The sequence below is a fragment of the Myotis nattereri genome (genome assembly GCF_964212035.1).
Source record: "Myotis nattereri genome assembly, chromosome: 11".
In the NCBI taxonomy this organism is placed as follows: Eukaryota; Metazoa; Chordata; class Mammalia; order Chiroptera; family Vespertilionidae; genus Myotis; species Myotis nattereri.
Window position 1 is genome coordinate 65,182,651 of NC_138086.1, and position 22,491 is coordinate 65,205,141.

The following is a 22,491-nucleotide window of genomic DNA, read 5'->3' on the forward strand; positions in this document are numbered from 1 at the left end:
AGTCTGGTAAGAAACTGTTATTTGAATTCTATATTATATTCACATAATTCACATCTTAGTCACAATCATTCACACACAGCGTATTTACTAGGTAAGTGGTTTTTGTTTGTACAATTTGGTGAAAAAAATGCATGTGTCCTTTCCAAATATTCTTTTTTATAAATATGTTTTTATTGATTTCAGAGAGAGAAAGGGAGAGAGAGAGAGACAGAAACACCAATGATGAGAGAGAATCACCCATCGGCTGTCTCCTGCACTTCCCCCACTGGGGATTGAGTCAGAAACCTAGGCATGGGCCCTGACCGGGAATCAAATCATGACCTCCTGGTTCATGGGTCAACACTCAACCCCTAAGCCATACCAGCTGGACACTTTCCAGATATTCTGTGATAAGACACCTGGACTGAATTATTTGAGTGATCGTAGGGGAAATTTTTAAGATTTCTTTCCTGCATGTGAGTGTGTGTGAGAAGTCGTGTTCAAATATTTTCTTATTCCTCAACTTGCCTTTCCAGCACTGGTTCTTCACTGGCGTTACAACCAAAGAATTCAAGGAGGAGCGTAACATCCACTACAACGTCTCCAAGGAGATCAGATTCAAAGAGTCTGGGACTCTAACAAAATCCACTACCTGGAAACTTTCATTTTTAGTTTCATATTATGTACACGGATGAACATGAGCTCATGCTACCACTGGAACAGAAGGTTTATGTAAAAAGTGAGAGTAAGTCTCTCAATCTGATAGCACGAAGTTTGGAGGGTGATATAATGTGAACTCTCGCGTTTTAGAAAAAGTGGCATGTTGGAAAGCGGAAGGTGTGCTCATGAAGCCCATTGCGAGGCTGCTTCTAGCTGGGGTGAGGTTGTCGTCCTGAGTTCTACAGCTATGTCGCTCTCCAGTGTGTGGGCCTCCCAGCATCACGATCACACGAAACAGATTTCTGTGTTTGTTTTTACCCAAAGTAGTAACTAATTAAAGGTTTACAAAAATGCAAAAACTGAAAACATGGAACATTTCCCATTTGGACACGGCACAACTGATGATCAAAGACTCACATTCCATTCCATTATAATCAGCAAGTCCAGAGCCAACTTTTTATAAAGTTTACAGTGAAAAATGGAAGTGGGAAAAGAAGGTACAGGATGCATCTGTGATGGAGAAAGTATGGTGGAGGAGAAGAAATACAACAATAATTTACAAATTATTAAAAAATGGATAATGGTACTCTTTAAATGTGGTGAAGTGCTTTTTCAGGATCTAAGGATATAGTAACAACCACCATTTCAATTTTAGGTAAAATTCTAACAAGCTGGCATTAAATGGCACATCTATGGAAAATGTAATGAGAATTTTGCCCTTACCATCTGCTTTCTTTGAGTCATTTCCAACACTGGATTGATCCTTCTTGTCAGCCTTATTTTTACCATCTTTCAAGTCACCTGCAAGTAATAAACATAACGCAAATAGAATATGTAGACGCCTAAGGAGGAAGTTAGAAATAACTTTAAACCTGTCAAGGTTAAAAAAAGAGAAGGTACAGTATAATTATAGGCACGAGGGGCTACATGTCGGAGGTAAACATCCTTTAGACCACAGAGTAGGTCCTGGATATTGGTTTATGATCTGCAAATTAAGATTAAAGTTTCTGCCCAGCCAGTGTTGCTCAGTGGGCATCGACCCAGGAAACAAGAGGTCACTGGTTTGATTCCGGGTCAGGGAATATGCCCGGGTTGCGGGGCAGGCAGCAGGCAACTGATGGATGATGTTTCTCTCTGTCCCTCTTCCTTCCCCTCTCTAAATATATATAAATATAAGTATATTATATTTATTATTAAATATATATATTTTTTAATTGAAAGTTCCTGTTTAACAGGGTTGTACTTAAGGCAATGGTGTTTATCCTCGAGAAAGGCAGTTCAACTTTATTGTTAGGCTGTGGAGTGAGGAACAGCCTGGGTTAAATGTAAGTGATGTCAATGAATAGCTTTTTAACCTTTATGTGCTTCCGTGTCCTTATCTGTGAAACGGGAATATTAATACCTATTTTATAGGCATAATGCATAGACAAATGCATTTCAAGTACTAAATGTGGTATCTGACACATCATTCAATGACAATTGTTATTATTCTAGAACAGAGCTATAAATAGCACTCTAATTAAGGAGCTTGTCGAAATGTAATTGGCAAAAGTTAAAAAAACACTAGCACACAAATGTAGAATGAAAACGTCAAAACACATTTAAATTTATGAGGGAATGAAGGAGATAGTAAGGATGGTTCCAGAAGTATTTCAGGAGCTGGATATTTATAGGTATTTGTAAAATGTGTTAAAATAAGATTGCTAGGTTAGAGACGAAACTGACTATGTCCTACAAGGCAATAATACCATAACCTTTGGGGTCATCTCCTCTACCAGTCAAAAATCTAACTTCACAGGGCCTGGGCTTGAATCAAATAGTAAATGATAAAGTCAACAAAGTCCCCTACAGGAGGGGTCAGCAAATGATGGCCCCTGAGCATGTCTAGCCTGCTATCTGCTTTTGTAAGTAAAGTTCTATTGGAACATGGCCACACCTTCTTTTACATATTTCAGGGCTGCTTCCTTGCTGCACTGGCAGAGTTGAATAGTTGCATCAGAGATGCACAAAGCCAGCACTGTTTACTATCCAGCCCTTCAGAGAGAGAGGCTGCTGACACCTGTCTAAGAGAAGGTACCTCACCTCCACTCCACCCCCACCTCCCCACCCCACCCCACATTCTGTTCAACAGTATGCCAGTGATATACTGAAAAAACACGGCACCCCTGCCCCCAGTGCTATTCTCAAGTGTTGGATACTTTACTTACCAATTTCTAGTAGGAGCTTTCTTTTCAGCCTGTGTAAAACCAAGAATACGTTACCACTAACATCCTGGTGCTTACTGAAGCAAAAGGACCCTAATAATAATTGCAACCAGGAAGGGGCAAGCCAGGCCCAAAAAATATTGACCTTTTTTGTTTTCTTTGTGCCAGGCAGTGTGCACCACTTCATTAAATTCTTATAACAACCCATTATGACGGTGCTGTTATTGCCAGGAGACAAATTCATCCATGTTCAATTCGCTAAATGATCCATCTGCTGAACAACTCACTCACCAAATGATTGAGGAGGTTTTCCCAGTTCGAGTTTTTCCTTCACTGCAGCCAACTGTCTCCACATTGGTTAGTCCTGGGCTTCATACATTCCCCCGGCCCCACCTCTGCCCCTGACCTTGCATGTGGGCCTCCCTCTGAAACTGCCCATCTTGTCTACCATAGACCTGGTTGAAGCCATTTGCCTGACAGTTTTTGAACAAATGGCCAATTGGTGTTTCTACAAAGAGATTTTGCTTAAATCGACCTGTAAAGAATTGATGTGAAACCCCTATCATCTCCATGTTATGCCACAAACGAAGTAACTTACCAGAATATACACAGATGGGTCTGATTGTAGAGGCCAGCCTCTCAACTACTATATTTTGGGACCTTCATAGGAAGCTCAAGTTTTAGACCTCTAGCTTGTATTGATGGTACCATTTCTAAATGCCTTCGACCTTCAGACTGATAAATGGCTATTTAAGAATTCAAGACCATTTTTGACTGTGATGTCTTTTACAAAGTAAGTACTAGTACTTTTACTGAAATGTTACAAATCCTAAGCTATGTTAGAAGTCAATAAACTCTCCAAATTTCCTCATTCTTAATTCTGAAATAGGTTGTACTGGCTGGAGGGATGGAGGGGAAGGGCAGCCACAAGCAGGAGGAGTGTAAGTAAAGGATATGGTTGTCACCTTCTACCATCACCAATGGTCAAAACAGATGAATTCCTTTGGAGGTGCCATGAAACAGTTCATATACTGGCTCATCCCTGTTTTAAGGATGCCAGAGATGAACTCGAGGATCTTGAGACTTGTAGTCACACTAACTGGGTGACTAACTGGGTGAGTAAAGGCCTCTCTTTACTCACTGAGCTTTCACACCCCTAAAGCACTCTATACTGAGCCTTTCAGGTCGCCCTGGAATAGAGCTTTTCCCACAGATGCAGCAAGGCCAGGATGCCTTCCAGAACCAGCAGGAGCAGTTTGATTTGCCAGATGCTAGCCAGCAGCCCCTGGCAGCCTGCCTTCTCGGTCAGGGCTGGGGAGGCTGAGGGGGGAGTGCCCAGATGGAGACCACCGCTTAGCAGATCCTGTAATTGCTGCTAGGGCCCCAAACCCGCAGAACCCCACTCGTCCAGGGTCCTTCAGCTCTTACCCGAAAATACCTCGGGCGGCCACAAGGCAGGGCGCAGGGAAAGTGACTTGCACTTGTTTGATGATGTTCCTCAATGAAACCCATTAGGTAATTTCCCACGGGTTGTGTATGGAGTAATGGCTGCTGTGAGCTGTTACCCAATGAGCAGGTGGAACAGAAGAGCCCGTGTGTGCAGTTATAAATCATTTTAATTAGGCTGCTGCACCATCAGCCTTTCTGATTATCGCTCTAAATTGATTTCTTTTCCCACCTCTCATTTCATACTTAGATTTTAAGGGAAATGGTAGACAACTGCTTACTTTGGGAAATCAACACAGTTGTGAAATTCACCCAGGCTCGCTGGAGACTCAGGCTCCTGCTCTGCTTCTCCCAGGCTCCCCTGGCCACCATGGAGCATTTACTGCCACCTCTGTCCGCTCTGGGCATTTGTTGGTCCCTCTCCCCCAGAACGCACAACCCTCCTGGTGTCCAGCCCACTTGTGCTCATTCGCCTCTCTCCCTGACCAGACCAGGGGTTGGCAAACCATGGCCCGCGGGCCAAACCTGCCCTGGTTTCATATGGCCCACAGACTAAGAATGGTTTTTATATGTTTTAATGGTTAAGGTGGAAAAAGAAGAATATTTCATGACGTGGGAAAACTATATAAAATTCAAATTTCCACTTTGATAAATAACGTATGGGAACACAGCCACGCTCACCTGTTTACGTGTTACCTTTGGTTGCTTTCACTCTGAAACAGCAGCACTGAGCAGCTGCGACGGAGCCCGCATGGCCTGCAAAGCCCCAAATATTTACTCTCTGGTCCTTTACAGAGGGGTGCATTAGCACTGAGGTAAACAGACTACAGGGAGTTCGTGGACCGCGGCTGAGTCCCAATCTTGCCCATCTTGTCTACCATAGACCTGGTTTAAGCAGTTCAAGTTCTCCTATTTCTTCCTCCCCCCAACAGCACCAACCTGCTGACCATGGATTACAGAATTTGGCCTCACATAGACCTGCACTTACTACCTCGGGAGTGCTTGACCTAAAGCCAGTGATCTCACCTCTCTGAACCTCGGTTTCCTCGCCTGCAAAATGGGGATGTAGGCCCCACGCAGCGTTGTTAGGATTTTTAAATGGTTTCATGAACGTGAAATCTCCCCAGCAACGTCCAGCACACGGTAAGCGTTCATTAAATGTCAGTGACATTATCACTCACCCCAGGAAGAGCCTTTCCCCAGGGTGATGCCACTCACCGTTCTGCTGCTTTCCTCCTGGCGACTTCTCTTTGGCGGTTTTCCCACGAGCGTTGTCGCTCCTGTTGGGGCGCGTTCCGTTGACTTGGTTCTGAGCTTCCCCGGCTGTCTTTTTGTCCGCCTTGCCGGCTGCGCCTTCTGCCTGGCCTTTGGCTTCCATTTCCTTTTGCTTCTCCTCCGCGGCCAGGCGGGCCTTCTCCTCGGCTTCCTTCTTGGCCTTCTCCTCTGTGTCCACAGCAAGGTGGGCAAGGCGTTGAAAAGAGAGAGAGGTCACGCCATTAGGAGAACTGCCTCTTTGCACAAAACCTGTCATGGGCACTGGTAACAATACACTGAAATGACCTAAGGTGCTACTGAGTGTTTTGGGTTTGGGTTTATTTTAGGTTAATTCAAGTCAGATTGGCATGGATATTCAGGAAATAAATAAAATCAGTAATCATAATAATTAATAAACAATATTATAATTGGCATTACTAATAATAGTATTATCATCAATAACTTCTTGTCAGTGTATCCCGTACGCCAGGTTTGATGCTAAATGCTTTCCAAAGATCATTTCCTTTCATTCTCCAAACAACCTCAGGTGGTAGCTACCATCATTGTAATGCTACTTTACAATGTGGCATTAAGGCTCAGAGGCCACAAAATCTCCCACGGTCACAGGAAAAAATGGAGTTTCATGTAGGTTTGCTCAGGACCAGAAGTTTAAACATAAGCAAGCGATTATAAAGTAAAAAGTCACCACCGCTAGAATAATACAGTTTCAGGTCACTGTTTGTAAAGTTAAAAGTAGGAAGAGGATAATTAAGTCTTCAAAACCATGTCTGCAAACTGTCCACAGATGAGAGGTGGCGCTTAGGTTGGCCAGGTGTCCTGATCTGTGTCTCCCCTGTAACTGAGAGGGTGTCAGCCTGCTGTCCAATTCGGCTGACTGAGAAAGCCTCTGGCTCTGTTCTTAAACAAAAATATAGCCTATGAAAACACAGGTTTATTCATTCAACTAATATTTCTTGAGCAGCTACAGTGCCAAGCACCATTTTAGGAATTGGTCACGTGGCAGCAAGCAGACTTACAGAGTAGAGAGGACCATTATCAAGTAAGCAAACCACTAAGAGAATTTCAGATGGCAACAAGGGCTTTGCAAAAAATGTCAAGCATAGTAAGTAATGTGATAGAACATGACCAGCAAAAGGGTGAAGACGCTGGCATTTGATGAAATATTGAATGATGAGTTGCTGGCCATGCGATAATCAGGGAAAATAGCATTCCAGGCTGAGGAAAAAAAAAAAAAAAAAGTAAGGCCATGGACTAGGAATGAGTTTGCTCTGTTCAAGGGGCACTGAGTTAGCCAGTATGGCTAAAGCCCATTTAGAGAAGGGTTAGTGACAGATGATACGGTCAAATGACCAAGGACATGAGGGGTTGAGACCAAGGACATGAGGAGTTGGAGGCCGCCAAGTGGAGCTGGGTTGTAGGAAATAACATACATGGAAGGCACCTAGCAGAGACCATTCCTCCCTAAAGGCCTGGAGACTTAGCATTTCATTCACACACAAGGCCTTTCTGACTGTGCCATCAGCCTCCATTATGAAGAACCTACTGATTTTTTCCCCTCTAGATGTGCTAACCGTGTCCTATACCTCATCATCAGGGGTCCTCTTCATTTCCCTGTGTTAGTCTTGATCCCGACAAAAGCTGACTTTCATGGACAACTGGCTTACTTTTAATCTAATAGGCACCAGAGTAGTGGGTTATGCGTGTGATTACATTTCCCTTTGTTTTAGCTGCTAAAGGGCACAAATCCCAAATTTGGTGCCAGTGCCCATGTTCCTGGGACTTGGTGATACTGAACTTTGTGGACGTCTATAACTTCCGGCTTTATTTTTACATTATCTGCCCTTACATTTGCTTGGCTCAGATGTTCTCCTTGATACATTGAGATGTTTATTCATCCCTTCATTGACACCCATCCACCCCACCCAAACCAATGCCCTGGTCTCACCCCAGACAACACAAATGAAGAGTAAGAGGAGGGTTTGTAAATGCTCTCTGGATGATTCCAATACACAATCAGGGTTAACAAGCATTGCTTTCAAGTTTAAATGATTGCCATTCAATATTTTATGACATTCTCCTCTCCTGACAGGATGTAGTTATAATTTACAATGACAAGGTAAAGTAAGGTTTCTTTACAACATAACACAATTATGTGCATCTATCGTATAATATGCCTTCTGACTTCCACAGAAAGGCACAACTAAAGAGTAAATAAGTGGCCTTGGAGAAGAAGATGGTGAGACCGCATTCTCTAGAGACTGCAGGGCGCAGGAGGCCTGCTAGAATGCTCATCCAGACTTCCTCTCGTCCTTCTGCAGTGCCCGGAGGACAAAGGTCAGACGCCACTTCCATCCCTGAATTCCCAGTGCTTGGTCCAGCACCTGGCACATAGCAGATGCTCCTGGAGCATTTGTTGACTAAACGAATGTCCACAGTGCATGTGATTCACCCTCTCTGCCAATGAGCCTGGCTTACACATACCCCATCATCAGCAACCTAGCCCGGCGGCAGTACAGGAAGTAGACAAACGTACCGTCCTGCCCCGGAAGACTTAGCCGTTTGACAAAACGTGGTTTCCTTAACCACTAACGTAGGTGAGTAAAAAGATGACTGTTCTTATGATGCAGAGAGGGAAACTGAGGCATGGGGGGGAGAGGATTCATTCAAACTCGGGCTTCAGATAAAATAAATTATAATCCCCTCACAGAAGTCCCACTGAATCTGTGGCAAACTTTCTACATTTAAAACATCCCCAAGTTAAAAATAATTTTGATTAAAAACTGAAGGTGTTGACGTCCGGTTTACTACAAAACAGCATAAAAGCTTATCTGAGCAATAAAAATTCATTTGACAACTGAGTCAGACCAATTTTCTATGGGAAATCCAGCAAAAATGAAAACTGGGCAGGGGGTGCATTTCAGAAACAAATCTGTTTTTGCTCAACTACAGCTGACAGCAGGCAATTAATATTTAAATTAACAAATGGCAACTCTTATGACATCATAATCAACTCCAATTTGAGCCAGCCCCACTATATGATTCCTTGCCCTGAAGCGATCATGCTCCAAGTGGTGGCTCTGCACTGCCCTTCACCTTCTCTGCTCCCACCTCCTCCTCACATGACTGAAATACCTGATATTAGTATGCTCAACCTCAGCCCTTAAAGTGGTACTACTCAAAATAAACACATCAAGAAGAAAAAAGAGATTAAATCAAGAGGAGATAGGCCTGTTCCACGGTAATCAGCTTCCCTTATATTTTCAGGGTGAAATTATTAATACACATAAAAATTTTCTACAGTGAGAAAAAGTAGGTGAGAGCACAATCCGTCTGTATGTGCTAACAGATTGCAATGATGGCATGTGTGCACAGAATTAACTTTCCCAGGTCTTAGATTTGACATCCTTGGCACTCCCAGGCTTCTACACTAGCAGAAAGCAAGCGTGCCATTCAAAACCATCTCAGAATATCTGTGATGTGACTCCTTATGAAATGGCCAAAAGCCAGCAGCTAAAGGGTTCAAGTAGAGCAGAGGCTTTGTGATCCATAAATTACAGTCCTCCTGAAGGCTGCTTCTATCTCACACCGAATGTCCATGCAGTTTTGGAGAAATACATTATTTCTTCATTTAATTTGCCTTTCTGAATAATGATATTATAGGCCAGTTGGTTAAAATAGTATTGAGCTAGTTATCCCTGGATATAATTTTCTGAAAAGCCTACTTAACCTACTTACAAACAGAGAGAGAGAGAAACTACTAACTGAAAAAAAATAACCAAAATAGCATATGAATTTTGAACAGTCAACTCTCAGTTGTTCACCATAACAACAGAAAGGTTCTTCTAGACATCAAAGGACTCAGGCGTGCCCACGGGTCCTTTCTAAAAGTATTGGCCAAAGAAGTGCTCCAACTGACAGAAAAAATTCAATGTTAAAAACTTAAGAATAAGGAAATACATTAACCTGTTCAATAAAACTAGCAAATCTTAGTGTTTAAAAGTAATTGTTAGCCCTAATCGGTTTGGCTCAGTGGATAGAGCATCAGCCTGCAGACTCAAGGGTCCCAGGTTCGATTCCGGTCAAGGGCATGTACCTTGGTTGCGGGCACATCCCCAGTGGGGAGTGTGCAGGAGGCAGCTGAAGGATGTTTCTCTCTCGTCGATGTTTCTAACTCTCTATTCCTCTCCCTTCCTCTCTGTAAAACATCAATAAAATATATTTTTAAAAAGAGATTGCTTTGGCTGTTTAAAAATAAAAATAAAAGTAATTGTTATCAAGCTAGAAATAAAACTAGATGCAAATATAAAAATAATATCAAATGATAAGTTCATTATAAATGAACAATTTACTTATAATCACCTAGGTTGCAAATATCATATTATTTCAATAAAAATTGGTGAATATGGAGAAAATAAGTAAAAATTCAATAAATTTTTTTGCATTTGCAAAGCAGTATCACTACATACTATTTGATATTTACATTCACAGAAACATCCTATCTAATAAAAGAGAAACATGGTAATTGGCATATGACCGCTACCCTTCCCATTGGCTAATCAGGGTGATATGCAAATTAACTGCCAGCCAAGATGGTGGCCGGCAGCTAGGCAGCTTAAACTGAACATGAGGCTTGCTTGCTTCAGTGATGGAGGACTCCAACATTCCCCGCCTGCCTTGCCGGCCTCTGAGCCTGCAGTTTGAACATTGTAACAAATATAGAAGCGAAACAAAACCCCAGAAACCTGCTTTCAGGGAGCCTGGGATCTCAGAGCTGGAGCTGATACAGAGTTTCGATTATAGAACCGAAACAAACCAGATACCTACTTTCAGCAGCTGAGGCCTCAGAGCTGGAGCCAAGCCTCAGAGCTAAAGCTGGCCCAGAATAAAAAAAGAAAAAAGAAAAAAAGGAGCAGTTGGGAGCTTCAGTCCCAGCCTGAAAACAGACCTCAGCCCCTCACCCAGACTGGCCAGGCACCCCAGTGGGGAACCCCACCCTGAAGGGTGTATGACCAGCTGCAAACAGCCATCATCCCCTCATCCAGGCTGGCCAGGCACCCCAGTGGGGACCCCACCCTGATCCAGGACACCCTTCAGGGCAAACCAACCAGCCCCCACCCATGCACCAGGCCTCTATTCTATATAGTAAAAGGGTAATATGCCTCCCAGCACCAGGATCAGCAGAGCCGCAAGGCCTCCCGGCACCAGGATCAGCATGACAGGGGGCAGCGCCCAAACCCTCTGATCGCCCTGCGGCTCTGTGTGTGACAGGGGGCAGGGCCACAACCTCCCTATCGGCCCTGCTCTGTTCCTGACAGGGGAAGGCGCCCCAACCCCCTGATCGGCCCTGCTCTGTGCCTGATAGGGGGGGAGCTCCCCATCCCCCTGAACGCCCTGCAGCTCTGTGTGTAACAGGATGCGGTGCCCCAACCCCCCCACCCCACGGGCCCTACTCTGTGTGTGACAGGGTAGAGCCATAACCTCCCCATCGGCCCTGCCCTGAGTGTGAGAGTGGCGGAGCCCCGACCCCCTGATTGGCCCTGCTCTGTGGGTGATAGAGGGTGGCGCCCCAACCCCCTGATCCGCCCTGCTCTGTGCATGACAGGGGGGAGCTCCCCAACCCCCTGATGGGCCCTTCTCTGTGCATGACAGGGGGGAGCTCCCCAACCCCCTGATCGGCCCTGCTCTGTGCATGACAGGGGATGGTGCCCCAACTCCCCAATCAGCACTGCTCTGAGCCCAACCAGGGGCTACACCTAGGGATTAGGCCTGCCCTCTGCCACCGGGGAGCAGGCCTAAGCCAGCAGGTCGTTATCTCCCGAGGGGTCCCAGACTGTGAGAGGGCACAGGCTGGGCTGAGGGACCCCCCCTCCCCCCGAGTGCACAAATTTTTGTGCACCGGGCCTCTAGTAATTCAATAAAAAAAATGTAATGGTAATCTCTAGTAAAATAAAAATGGGATGTACTTTAAAAGACTAAGTTAAAAGACCATTCTGCCAAAGTTGAAAGGCAAATGACAAACAAGTAGGGCACAAATTGCAACATATTTTGCCAACTGAAGAACTACTATTCTTAATATATGAAGAGTTATTATGAAATAATAATGAAGGGGAAATAGACATTCTCACTATACTTCTACTGGGAGGGAACATAAGTTAAAAGAAAAAACTTTCTGAGAAAATTTTGCCAGTAGATATCAAGAGCTTTAAGTTTTTTTCATTTATTTTTTCAAAAAAATTCCACATGTAGAAACTCATCCCAGACAAGTAGTCAGAGGTAGCCTCAAACGTTTTTAAACATCTATGTTCATAACAATGTTATATACAATGATGTAGAACTGAAAACAAAATGCTCTGTAGAGGAATGATTCAACTATGGTATTATATATAATGTAGCCATTCAAATCATACTTTCTAAACCTATTCAGCATCAGGATAAAATGCTCAAGATAGAAAAAGAAAAGAAAAATACAAGACAATATACTATGATCCCAACTTACAGGGAATTCTTTTACTTATATACTAGTAAATGCATGGTAAATCAAACAAAAAAAGAATTACATCAGAATTTCAATAACAGTTATATCTGGCTAGAGAGACTGTAAGTGACTTTATTTTCTTTTTATATATTTCTTTAATTTATATCTCTGCATTATAACCTAAACATGCATTATCCTTACACCGGTTTAAAAAAAAAAAAAAAAAAGGTTTAAAAAGTATTAAATAATGAATGGAAATTTATCAACATTGATCAGACCTGAAAATGGTTATACCTATACATCTTTGTTTGGAAATAATGATTTTTCAGCTCTAAGAGCTATAAAAGGTATTGATTTAATCTTTTCTAACAACTATGGGTTCTGGCCTACCTAGCTTTGTAAATCAGATTGGCTAATAGAATCAAGACTTTAGAGCCAGTCCCATTTCTGATCAGTTTGATAACAACACATGTTCAAGTGCCCCATGTAGGGAGCTTTCATGAAGTCAGGGTTTTCTAAAGAAGAACAATGAGCAAAACAGCCTGGGACCGTCTAATTCAAACTGATCACTAACGGAAACAAACTAGTGTTTCTTAATGCCTGTCAACCAGTCAACAGCATTACTGGGAGGCTGAAAATATCCTATATAATAAAAGGCTAATATTAAATTGCCTCTGGAGTTCCACTGACCAGGAGTTCGACTGCTCGCTATGACATACACTGACCACCAGGGGACGGGCGGAATGAAGGAAGGCCCCCGCCAGCAGCTGGCAGTTGGAGGAAGGAAGGCCCCAGTTGGCCGTGATCACTGGCCAGGCCCAGGGACCCTACCCATGCATGAATTACGTGCACCAGGCCTCTAGTTATAAAATATTAGTTATAGATGGAAGTCTTCTTAACTGGGCGTTCAACTTTCCTTTCCAACTTTGAAAAGTAACGGCTAGATTTACAGGCGCCAGCCACCTGCAGGCTCTGTCCGCCGTGCCTTACATTCAGGGTGTCCCCAAAAATGTATACACAAACTTGTAATACTTATAAAGGCAGTGTTTATTAAAATATATTTCATTTTCAAAACTGAGCTATCAGTTGTTAAAGTGTGCATACACTGTGTATCTTTTCTGTTCTTAGCAATAGCTCTGTGGTGTGTACTATCAGCCCCCAAATCAGGGGCGGGGAACCTCTTTTCTGCCAAGGGCCATTTGGATATTTATAACATCATTCGAGGGCCATAAAAAAATTATCAACTTAAAAATTAGCCTGCTCTATTTGGTCAAACATTTAATTAACTCACCTCCAATGCCTTGGCAGGGCCAGACCAAATGATGTTGAGGGCTTTACATGGCCCACGGGCCAGATGTTCCCCACCCCTGCCCCAAATGGAATTTTCTCAAAGAATCTACCTGCATTTGCCAAAGAGTACAAGGCGAGTGGGGATTCAAATTGCTACTAACTGGAGTTGCTTTGATGGCCAAATGATCCTCCCACAATATATACATAACCCGGGATGGGCCTGTCCCTTTTATCTCTGTTCCCTATTTCTTTCTTCTTCTTCTTTTTACTTATTTACTAAGCATTGTGCAGCAGTTACTGACATCAGTAAAAATATTTTGTTGCTGTTATCTGAGCTCACATCAAAGTGACTTTGATTCAATATGTTTTCATCCTAAAGGTTTCAAGTCAAATACTAAGACCCGGCCAGACTAACAGTACTGGCAAACATTACATCGTACTTAAGGACAGGAGTTTCTCCATAAACACTAGGAATTAACTGCATGTGTTTATAATACTAAATCAAATTAATTTCTTTTAATAAAATAGGCTTGTCAATTTAGGCAACTGTTCTTATTTCAGCTGAAGAAGACATAGTTACTGTATTGTAATCATTATATTAGGACTTGATTTATTACTAGAACTTAAATTCTGTTCCCTATTTCTAAATACAACGCCTTCTTCCGGGCTCCAGCCCAGGCGTCATGCAAGTCCTGGCTGCCGATGCCTTCCAGATACCCCGAGCAGGATTAGGGACAAGCCCTTTCATGCTTCCAAAATAGCTTAAGCATATCTCTATCCGCATACCTAATAGATTTAAAAATTATTAGCTGTTCATGTACCTGTCCTTTTCACAGGGCCGGTTTCCCCTGGTAAAGAAGCGGCCCAATGCTCTCCCAGGTGATTCATTTCGGGAGGTAATTTTAGTAAGCCAGATGATTGCAAACAAATGACTCTGAAGCACCTCTTCCCACTGCGTGTTGTCAGGAACCGGGTTTTGAAGTGTAATGAGTGTAATTGATTATAAGTGCGTGCTTCCTTGGAGACGACGCAGCGGTGACCGTCACTGCCTGCAATGCCTGCCAACAGGGAGGATTTAAATGTCGAGGGCCTCTGAATGGACTGTGAGAGGCTATTTGTAAAATATGGAAGAGGCACGGGCTCCTTCCAGAGCTCAGGGTGCAACATTTGTCCTGAATTGATAAGGGCCCAATGGTGCCTTAAAAGTGCCGTAAATATGAACCTATTGCCCCGCCTGAAATGAGCAGCCACCTGGGTAGGGTTTTGTGAGTAAGTCACAGTAGTTGTCCTTGGAATAACTCTAACTCCAAGTGAGGTCTCTTCTCTCCCTCCCTGGAAGCAGCGCCCCGATGTACCAGGAACCGAGATGGCCAGCACATGCTCAGTGCAGCCCCTCCACTCTTCTCCCCTGCTGTGTAGACACTGGGTGGGTGAAAGTATGGCATGCTGTGTTTGGGGGTGAAACCCTCCTTGCCTACAGTGAGGGTCGCTCAGGGCTGGTGGGTGTGGGTGATGAGCACAAGGCCTTCATTAAACTCCCTTTCTTCCTTTGAAAGAAATGCTATAGTGATGTCCCCCTTCCCCGCCCCCCCCCACCCCCCCAGGAGCTTCGATGATAAGGATGTCTATTGCTCATCTCTGCACCTTTGGCACAGAACCTGGCATGACAGTCAAGGTCATGCTATAGAGAAGCCTGGAGGTCTGCGTCATCCTATCATGCATAGAGTTTTAAATGGAATGAGGATCAAAAGAGGGTGGATACTTTTTCACAAATTGGTATTATGGGGGTGTAAAGTTAGCATAAGGAATAGAGTCAATACTATTGTAGCCATGTATGGTGCCAGGTGGATACTAGACTTATTGAGGGATCACTTTGTAAGTTACATAAATGTCTAACCACTATGCTATCCACCTGAAACTAGTATAAAATAATATTTAATGTCAACTGTAATTGAAAAATAAAATTTAAAAAAAGGGTAAATGCTAACATTCAGCCACTTGAATCTCTATCCTGAGATTCCACTTCCTTTATGACACCTATAAATGAGGGTGGCAAGCCTTGTGTATGAGTGGGTGCTGGGTGGTTTGGACCGACCTCCTGGAAGATTCCCCAATAGAAGGTTACCTTTGGGCACCTTGGCCCTCCACCGCTCCCGATTGATGTGCACGACCTCAGTCCACGTGGCTTTAAAACTCTTGTACTCGACAGGGATGACGGAATTGTTGACTGGGGCGCTTCCTTCTGAGCCTGCGCTCTTGGAACCCGATCGCTTTGCATCTGCCGAACTGAGGCTGTTCAAACTAGATGGGGGGAAATCACACACAAGAAATGAATTAGGCAAGATGGATCAGAAGAGGAGGGTTCGGTGTTTGGGAAATGTATGGCTGTGAACAGGCTCAAACGAGGAGTGGTTAGCAATCATCAAATTATTGCTGTGAAATTCCTAGGTCCTGAGGTTTGTCATTCTCCTTTTCCACTTGTGACAGATGGGAAATTCCATATTTTCAGCAGAAAAAGAAAATCAATATTTCAGCCTCCTGAGTAGCGATAGTCCCTGTTTTGTTGTTGTTCTTGATTGGTATCCTCTTTATCAACATGACTAGAATCTCCTATGTGATCTTTCTGACCTTGATTTTCTGCAACCAAGTAGTTTGAACTTGAACTTCAACTTGGTTCCACAGTTTATCCACCTGCTTCCTCACTGACCACTATTCCAAGTCACTCAGCTACTTAGTCCTATTTCTCCCCAGCCATGCCTCCCCCTGCAGCTGGGTGCCTCTGATCGCTGGATCCCCGAGGCCAGGGCAGGGAGATTTCCTCATGTTCCTGGGGCAAGGTGGAGAGCAGCCATCCAAGAGGCCTTTTTTTAATATCAATATCACTTTACGCTTTAAACATGAGATACTTCGCAAACTTAGAAAGTACCATCCTTCTGGGTAACTTTAAAGAAAAGTATCACACATTCCCAGGCGCCTAAGCAGTGACTGGCATGAATGCCAACCCACTGGATGACTCCCAAGGCTGACTATGTAAGCAGAGTACATTTGAGCCCAGTGTCTGCAGAGCTGTGGGGCTGTGGGAGTCGGACAGGGGCCTTCAGTCCTCCTTGTTTGCAGCCTTGGCTGGGTCCAACCGCCTTGAGTGTCCCTAGGGTCCCACTGTCCTAACATTCCTCTAGCCTTCCCATCTCGCTGTTGGCTCCTCCTCTTGCTCTTTTCTGCTCTTTTGTCTTTTCACTCCATTTCTTTCCTTTCTCCTGCATAACAAAGCCCAAGGTTTTGCATGGACAGGAGAAGGGGTAGGAATACTACTAATAAAGGCTAAGTGTTAGCTCAATTGTAGCTGGTGCTTCCTCTGTGCTGGACCTTGTTATCAGGGCTTTACAGAGATTGAACCACTCAGTTAATCCTCCCTGTAACCTCTGAGTATTATAATCCACATTTTCTCAGATGAGGAAACTGAGGCACCTTGCCTTCGAATGCACAGCTAATAAGTAAGGGGATCAGGATGCTTAAACCTGCCGTGAGCAAAGGCACCAAAGAGAGAGAATGAGCGGGAGAGAGATGCTCTACTGGGCACCTGCCAATCATCATTTAGACCATGGTCACTCCCTTCCAGGCCACCCCGGAGAGTGCAAATAGTATAACTTCAACTCCTCTGAGAAAAGGAAAAGGCAGACAACTCTCTTATAGGAAGGAGGGAGGACAAGCATCATTCTGAAACACACCCCCATCCCTTCCAAAGAAAGAGTTCTACCCTCAGGGACAGGCCAATCTGATCCCAGCCTTTGAGCTTCTCCACTGACCTTGAACGCCGCTGTCCTGTCCCGCCTGTCTGGGAGGTCTCCTCAATTAGCGGATTCACGATCTTTTCAGTCATGTCCGTGAGCACCGTGAAGGTGGGCTCCACGATGAAATCGATAAAACCTGCGGAGAGACAGCGATGCTCCAGGGAAACTGCATTCTCACTGGGGCCTTTCGGTACTTCCCCCCGAAACTGAGGAGTGCTAGCTCTTAAACTCACCTACAGAGGAGCCCCAGATCAGATCGGGGTCTCATTCACTTAATATATTCCTTGATTTGAATATCGTGGGTCAGCTGTTTCTCCCACAGAATTTTCCTGACTTTTCAGTAGATTGTTCCAATCAAGTGCTTAAAAATATGAATTCAACATCCCCAATGCAACAAATGCTGTGACAGGCCCTGCATAAAGACTCAGGGTGTGACATACCCTGCCTGCCGTCGGTTTATAGGAGACATTAAATGAGCATCAACATGACCCCTAGGATACAAGGAAAGAAACAAGGAGGAGCCCAAAGCAGGGCCCCAGATTTAGCCCATCAATGTGTATGTGCTTAAGCCTTACCTCAAAGGCTTTAGATATGCCCTCACCTCCGACAGGGAAGTACAAAGCGCAGGCTATCTTTATACAATCCATAACTTGGGCCTGATTTTCTCTCTCAACATGTCTCTCGCTTCATTCTACTCTCTACCCACTACTCCAACCATATGGAACTGTTTGTAATTCCCTGGTCTTCCTAGACTGTTTTAAATTTCCCTCCTTAGTATATGCTAATCCCTTGTCTGAAATGCCCTCCCAGATCCCCCCAGCACACCTGTATTGCATAGCTCCATTTGCCTACTTATCTCTTAGGACCCAACTCAAATGTCACCCCTCAACAAGTCTTCCTGGCCCGCACACTCTGTTTTGCCCCTGAATACATGAAGTACAAAACTACCTTAACACTGTAACACTCTAATGGATTTTGTTTTCATAACATCTCGCCCACCACCAAATACAGTGGGGCCTTGACTTACGAGTGTCCCGACTAACGAGTTTTTTGAGATACCAGCTGTCTCTCAGGAGGATTTTTTGCATTGAGTTGACAGAGTAATTTGAGTTAACGAGCTCCTTAACGAGTTCCTTAATGAGCTCGGTCTCGGAACAAATTAAACTCGTAATCAAGGCCCCACTGTATTGGTTCCATGTCTTTGAGAGCAGGTACCATGTATAATTTGTCTTTGTTTTTTTAACATCTATTATAATGTCTAGCAGTGTTCTAAACCTAAAAGGGACTCAATAATATGCATTATTATGAAAAAAAGTGAGTACTCAAAACACAAGTAGAAAAAAATCAAATCCTTATTGAATTTATTTTTTGAATGATTTCAGATTCTTTTCAGCTGGAGGGCACTGTGACATTTAATTTAGTGACACTGGGGCTCTCATAGCCAAGGATTTTTATAATGCACATACATTATGGTTAGTAGCAGTGCAAGCAAAAGTTATCCTTACCACACAGAAAAGGTGCTCAAAAGTTTTTAGGAAGGAGGGAAGGAAGAAAGGAAGAAAGGGAGGAAGGAAAAAGGAAGGAAAGAAGAAGAAAGGAAGGAAGGGAGGAAGGAGGAGGAAGGGAGGGAGGGAGAGAGGAAGGAAGGAAAGAAAAGGAAGGAAGGAAGGAAGGAAGGAAGGAAGGAAGGAAGGAAGGAAGGAAGGGAGGGAGGGAGGGAGGGAGGGAGGAAGGGAAGGAAGGAAGATTAGAAAGAGCCATTCGGGAAGCAGGGTCCTGCAGGAGTGGGGCATCCTGCAGACATCCCTGAGGGAAGTGGCATGAGATTTCCATGGCTGCAGGAAAAATGGGCTTCCTGCCACTGACTCCTTCATCACCTTGGAAAGTTGAGGCCCCTTTTCTCTTGGCAGGGAATGATGGAGACAGTGATGTCACCGTCTACTCTTCCCATGAAACAGCCCATTTTGGGGAGAAGGATGGGGAGAGCAGCTCCATCAACCCACCAAGCTGCAGCCAGGAGCAGAGCCCAGAAGAATGGAGCCCGGCTCCAGCTGGGGAGGCACTGGGAGCCTCTGCCCTCACGTCCGGACACCCCCTCAGGTCTTTCCTTCTCTCCAAAGCCTGGCAAACACGTACCTACTTGCGACTGAGCAACCATGGTCGACTTCCGGTCACACAGAGGAGAAAAAGGCAGCCCCAACTCTGCTTCTCTGTCCCCCTAGAATCACAGGAGGCCACGGTAAATTAAGAGCAGTAGGCCAAGCCACCCAGATTTCATGCAGCAACTTCAGCTGCCACGAAGGCCAGGGGCCTTTATTTTCATTATTACCATTACATTAGGTACCAAGTCCTTATAGGGCCTGCTTCTCTGCATAAGAGACACCAAGAGACCGGAGGCTGCTGGGCTCCATCCTTCCCCCCCACTTCAGAGGCGCCCGCTGTGGCACAGAAGGCCTCACTGGACACCACGGAAAGCGAAGCATCCTGTGGCCTGGGGCCAACATGGCACTCAGGGCTACCACCTGTTTTCCAATTGTCTATTGTTGACACCTGAGGCCTTTCTTGAGCCAGTGACTCCCTTCCAGCTGCGGGCAGTGTTCAAGACACAAATTCAGTCCAGCAGGTGGTGCTCAACAGTTGAGCATTGACCTGTGAACTAGTAGGTCACAGTTTGATTCCCAGTCAGGGCACATGCTCGGGCTGTGGGCTCAATCCCCAGTGGCAGGCATGCAGGAGGCAGCCAATCAATGATTCTCTCTCATCACTGATGTTTCTCTCTCCCACTCTCCCTTCTCTGAAATCAATAAAACTATATTTTTTAAAGAAGAAAAATTCCAACTGGCTGATGTGAATTTCCTCTCCTTTGCTACCTAAAACCACACACAACTGGTGCACGTGCTTCTGGGTTCTCAGGCACAGGCCCCAGACCGTAATGAAAAGTGGACTGAGCAGGCAGAGCAGTAAATAATTGCTTGTGTTTGTAGGCAATAAATAAAACGTTATTCACAGTCCTCCAAAAAGCACCGCTGTAATGAGCAGGTGCCACGGAAAGTCTAAGGAATGATGATGGTTTTTAAATCCTGAACCAGAAGCTCAGCCCTTCAGTCACACACCCGAGGAAAGAGAACATGTCACCATAATAACTGTGGCCACGCTGTGTTCATCCATTTTATTATGAAAGAATCTGCTCGGGTTAATGGCTACTGCCTTGGGCTTGACTCTGGCCTTCCTCCCACTAGCTGTGTGATCAAAGGAAGTTTACCTTCTCTCTCTACCTTTCAGTTTTTCAATCTATAAAATTTGGAATAATAATGTCTACCTCATCGGGTGATGGTGAGGATTGAATGAGAAAATGTGTGCAAGTAAATAAAAAGAACTATAATTATTTCCCAATGGGTATCTCTAATATTTAAGTCAAAATTTGAGAAACATTCAGTGACTTTGTTACATCAAATACACTGTGATTATAATAAATATCACCAATAAATTAATAACAAATGAAGAGTAATAACAACCTGGTTCAAAAACTAGGCCTAGTTCAAAACAATGCCTTTTCTTTCCAAGGCCGGTTACCAAAGAGAAAGAATGCTAGTTCACACACACATATCTATTGAACGGAAGGAAAAGGAATGGGGGTATGAGGAAGCTGAGCAGCGGGGTCCCCATGGGTGCTGGAGACATCCCAGGGTCTCAGAACAGTCCTGAAGTGGCTCAGTTCCATCTGCAACCCCCCGCCCCTGTGTGGACATCCCTGGGAGACGATGCTCCTGTTTCCCAGGATGCCTTGCTGAAAGCTGCTCTCTCTCTCTCAAGTAGCATGATAAAAATTATTTATGCATATATGCATAACCCATAGACACAGACAATAGAATAGTGAAGGCCTGGGGGGATGGGGGAGAGGTCAATGGGGAAAAAGGGGGACATAATGTAATATTTTCAACAATAAAGATTTAAAAAAAAAGAAACTCCTACTGGAAAAAAAATTATTTACTCCTGAGCTATTTTTGCTTGAGCAGTATGAACAGAGAGAAGAATATTTATAACATACATTGTAGTTGTGCAGGTGGTTGAGTGGCATACTTCAGCTGACATAAACAAAACACACTCTTCTCTCTACGAAGCAGGGACACAAGTTGTTTTGCTGGTACATTTAATGGGGGTGGTTTGGAAGAAGGGGTGGTGAATACTAACCACTTGACAAGTAAGAGGTGAGCATTTTTGTTTTCAGTGTGAGAAGCTGCATTCTTTTATAAAAATATTTGTTGAATTTATTGGGGTGGCACTGGTTAATAAAAGTACAGAACTTTCAGGTATACAATTCTATAATTCATCATCTGTATATTGTATTGTGTTCAACACCCCAAGTTGAGTCTCCTTCCATCACCATTTACCCCCCTTTACCCTCTTCTACCTCCCCCATGCCCTTCCCTAGCATTAATTCGAATTTTATTACTGAAAAAGTGCATGTTAAACAGCTTATCCCATCACCTTGCCCACACCCACATCTACATAACACATACATCTTTGAGACTTAATTGAGCTGAGTACACTCAACTATTAAAAGCCCATTTTAAAATAGTGGTCATTGAATTCCCTTTGGAGGACAGACACACTTATGAATGAGGAAAAAATGTGTGGAAAATAATATGAAAAAATATACTTCTACAGGTAAATCCAACTTAATTGATACAATATTTTATATCTATATAACTACTGGTCTTTGTGGAATTACTTATACACTTCTTTCTTTACTAAGGAGGTCAATATTTTTAACCCATGATAGACCAATTTTTTTATGATATATAAAATACCTAAATGACATCATTAATGAGGTATTTATATATGTTTCTGGTGTCTTTGACTTCTAGCCTCCACAAGAAATAAATCTATTTTTCAAGACCTGTGAATATTCACAAAAATTGATTGTATGTGACAAATAAATCTCACAATAAAATCCAAACAATGAAAAAGTCCTTTGATCAAATGCTAGAAAGCAAAAGAACCTACCACTGGAAAATGATATAGACAAACACCTCTACCTGAAGCAACTTGGGTAAAAAATAAAATCTAAACTGAAATTACAGAATATTTAGGAAAGAATCATTGTGAACACGGTGCACAGCAGAACCTCTGAGATTCATGATAATAATAATAATTAAAAAAAAAGACAAACACCTAGCCTCGTGTGCTCTCATATTAAACAGATAGAACACAAAGAAATGAATGAAGTACTCAACTCAGGGACTTAGCAAAAGAACAAAATAAATTCAAATTGAAGAAAAGAATTAATAAAAATGGAAACATCAAATACGGCATTATAAAATTTTTTTTAAAAAAACAATGAAACAAATAGCTAACTTCATAGAGAAGA

The 22,491-nt window shown here is 43.6% G+C and overlaps 1 protein-coding gene across 5 annotated transcripts in view; it reads right to left on the reverse strand.

Moving 5' to 3' along the window:
* PDE1C (phosphodiesterase 1C) overlaps positions 1-22,491 on the reverse strand; it is a gene marked incomplete at both ends in the record, with an annotated part of 336,640 nt that overhangs the window by 46,176 nt on the left and 267,973 nt on the right. For all 5 annotated transcript variants that reach the window (XM_081102034.1, XM_081102038.1, XM_081102036.1 and 2 more), the window contains 5 exons: positions 1,363-1,440; positions 5,508-5,732; positions 15,455-15,630; positions 17,136-17,256; positions 19,257-19,338. In XM_081102034.1, the coding sequence (XP_080958160.1) occupies positions 1,363-1,440; positions 5,508-5,732; positions 15,455-15,630; positions 17,136-17,256; positions 19,257-19,338 (682 nt within the window). The remainder of the gene's footprint in view (positions 1-1,362; positions 1,441-5,507; positions 5,733-15,454; positions 15,631-17,135; positions 17,257-19,256; positions 19,339-22,491) is intronic.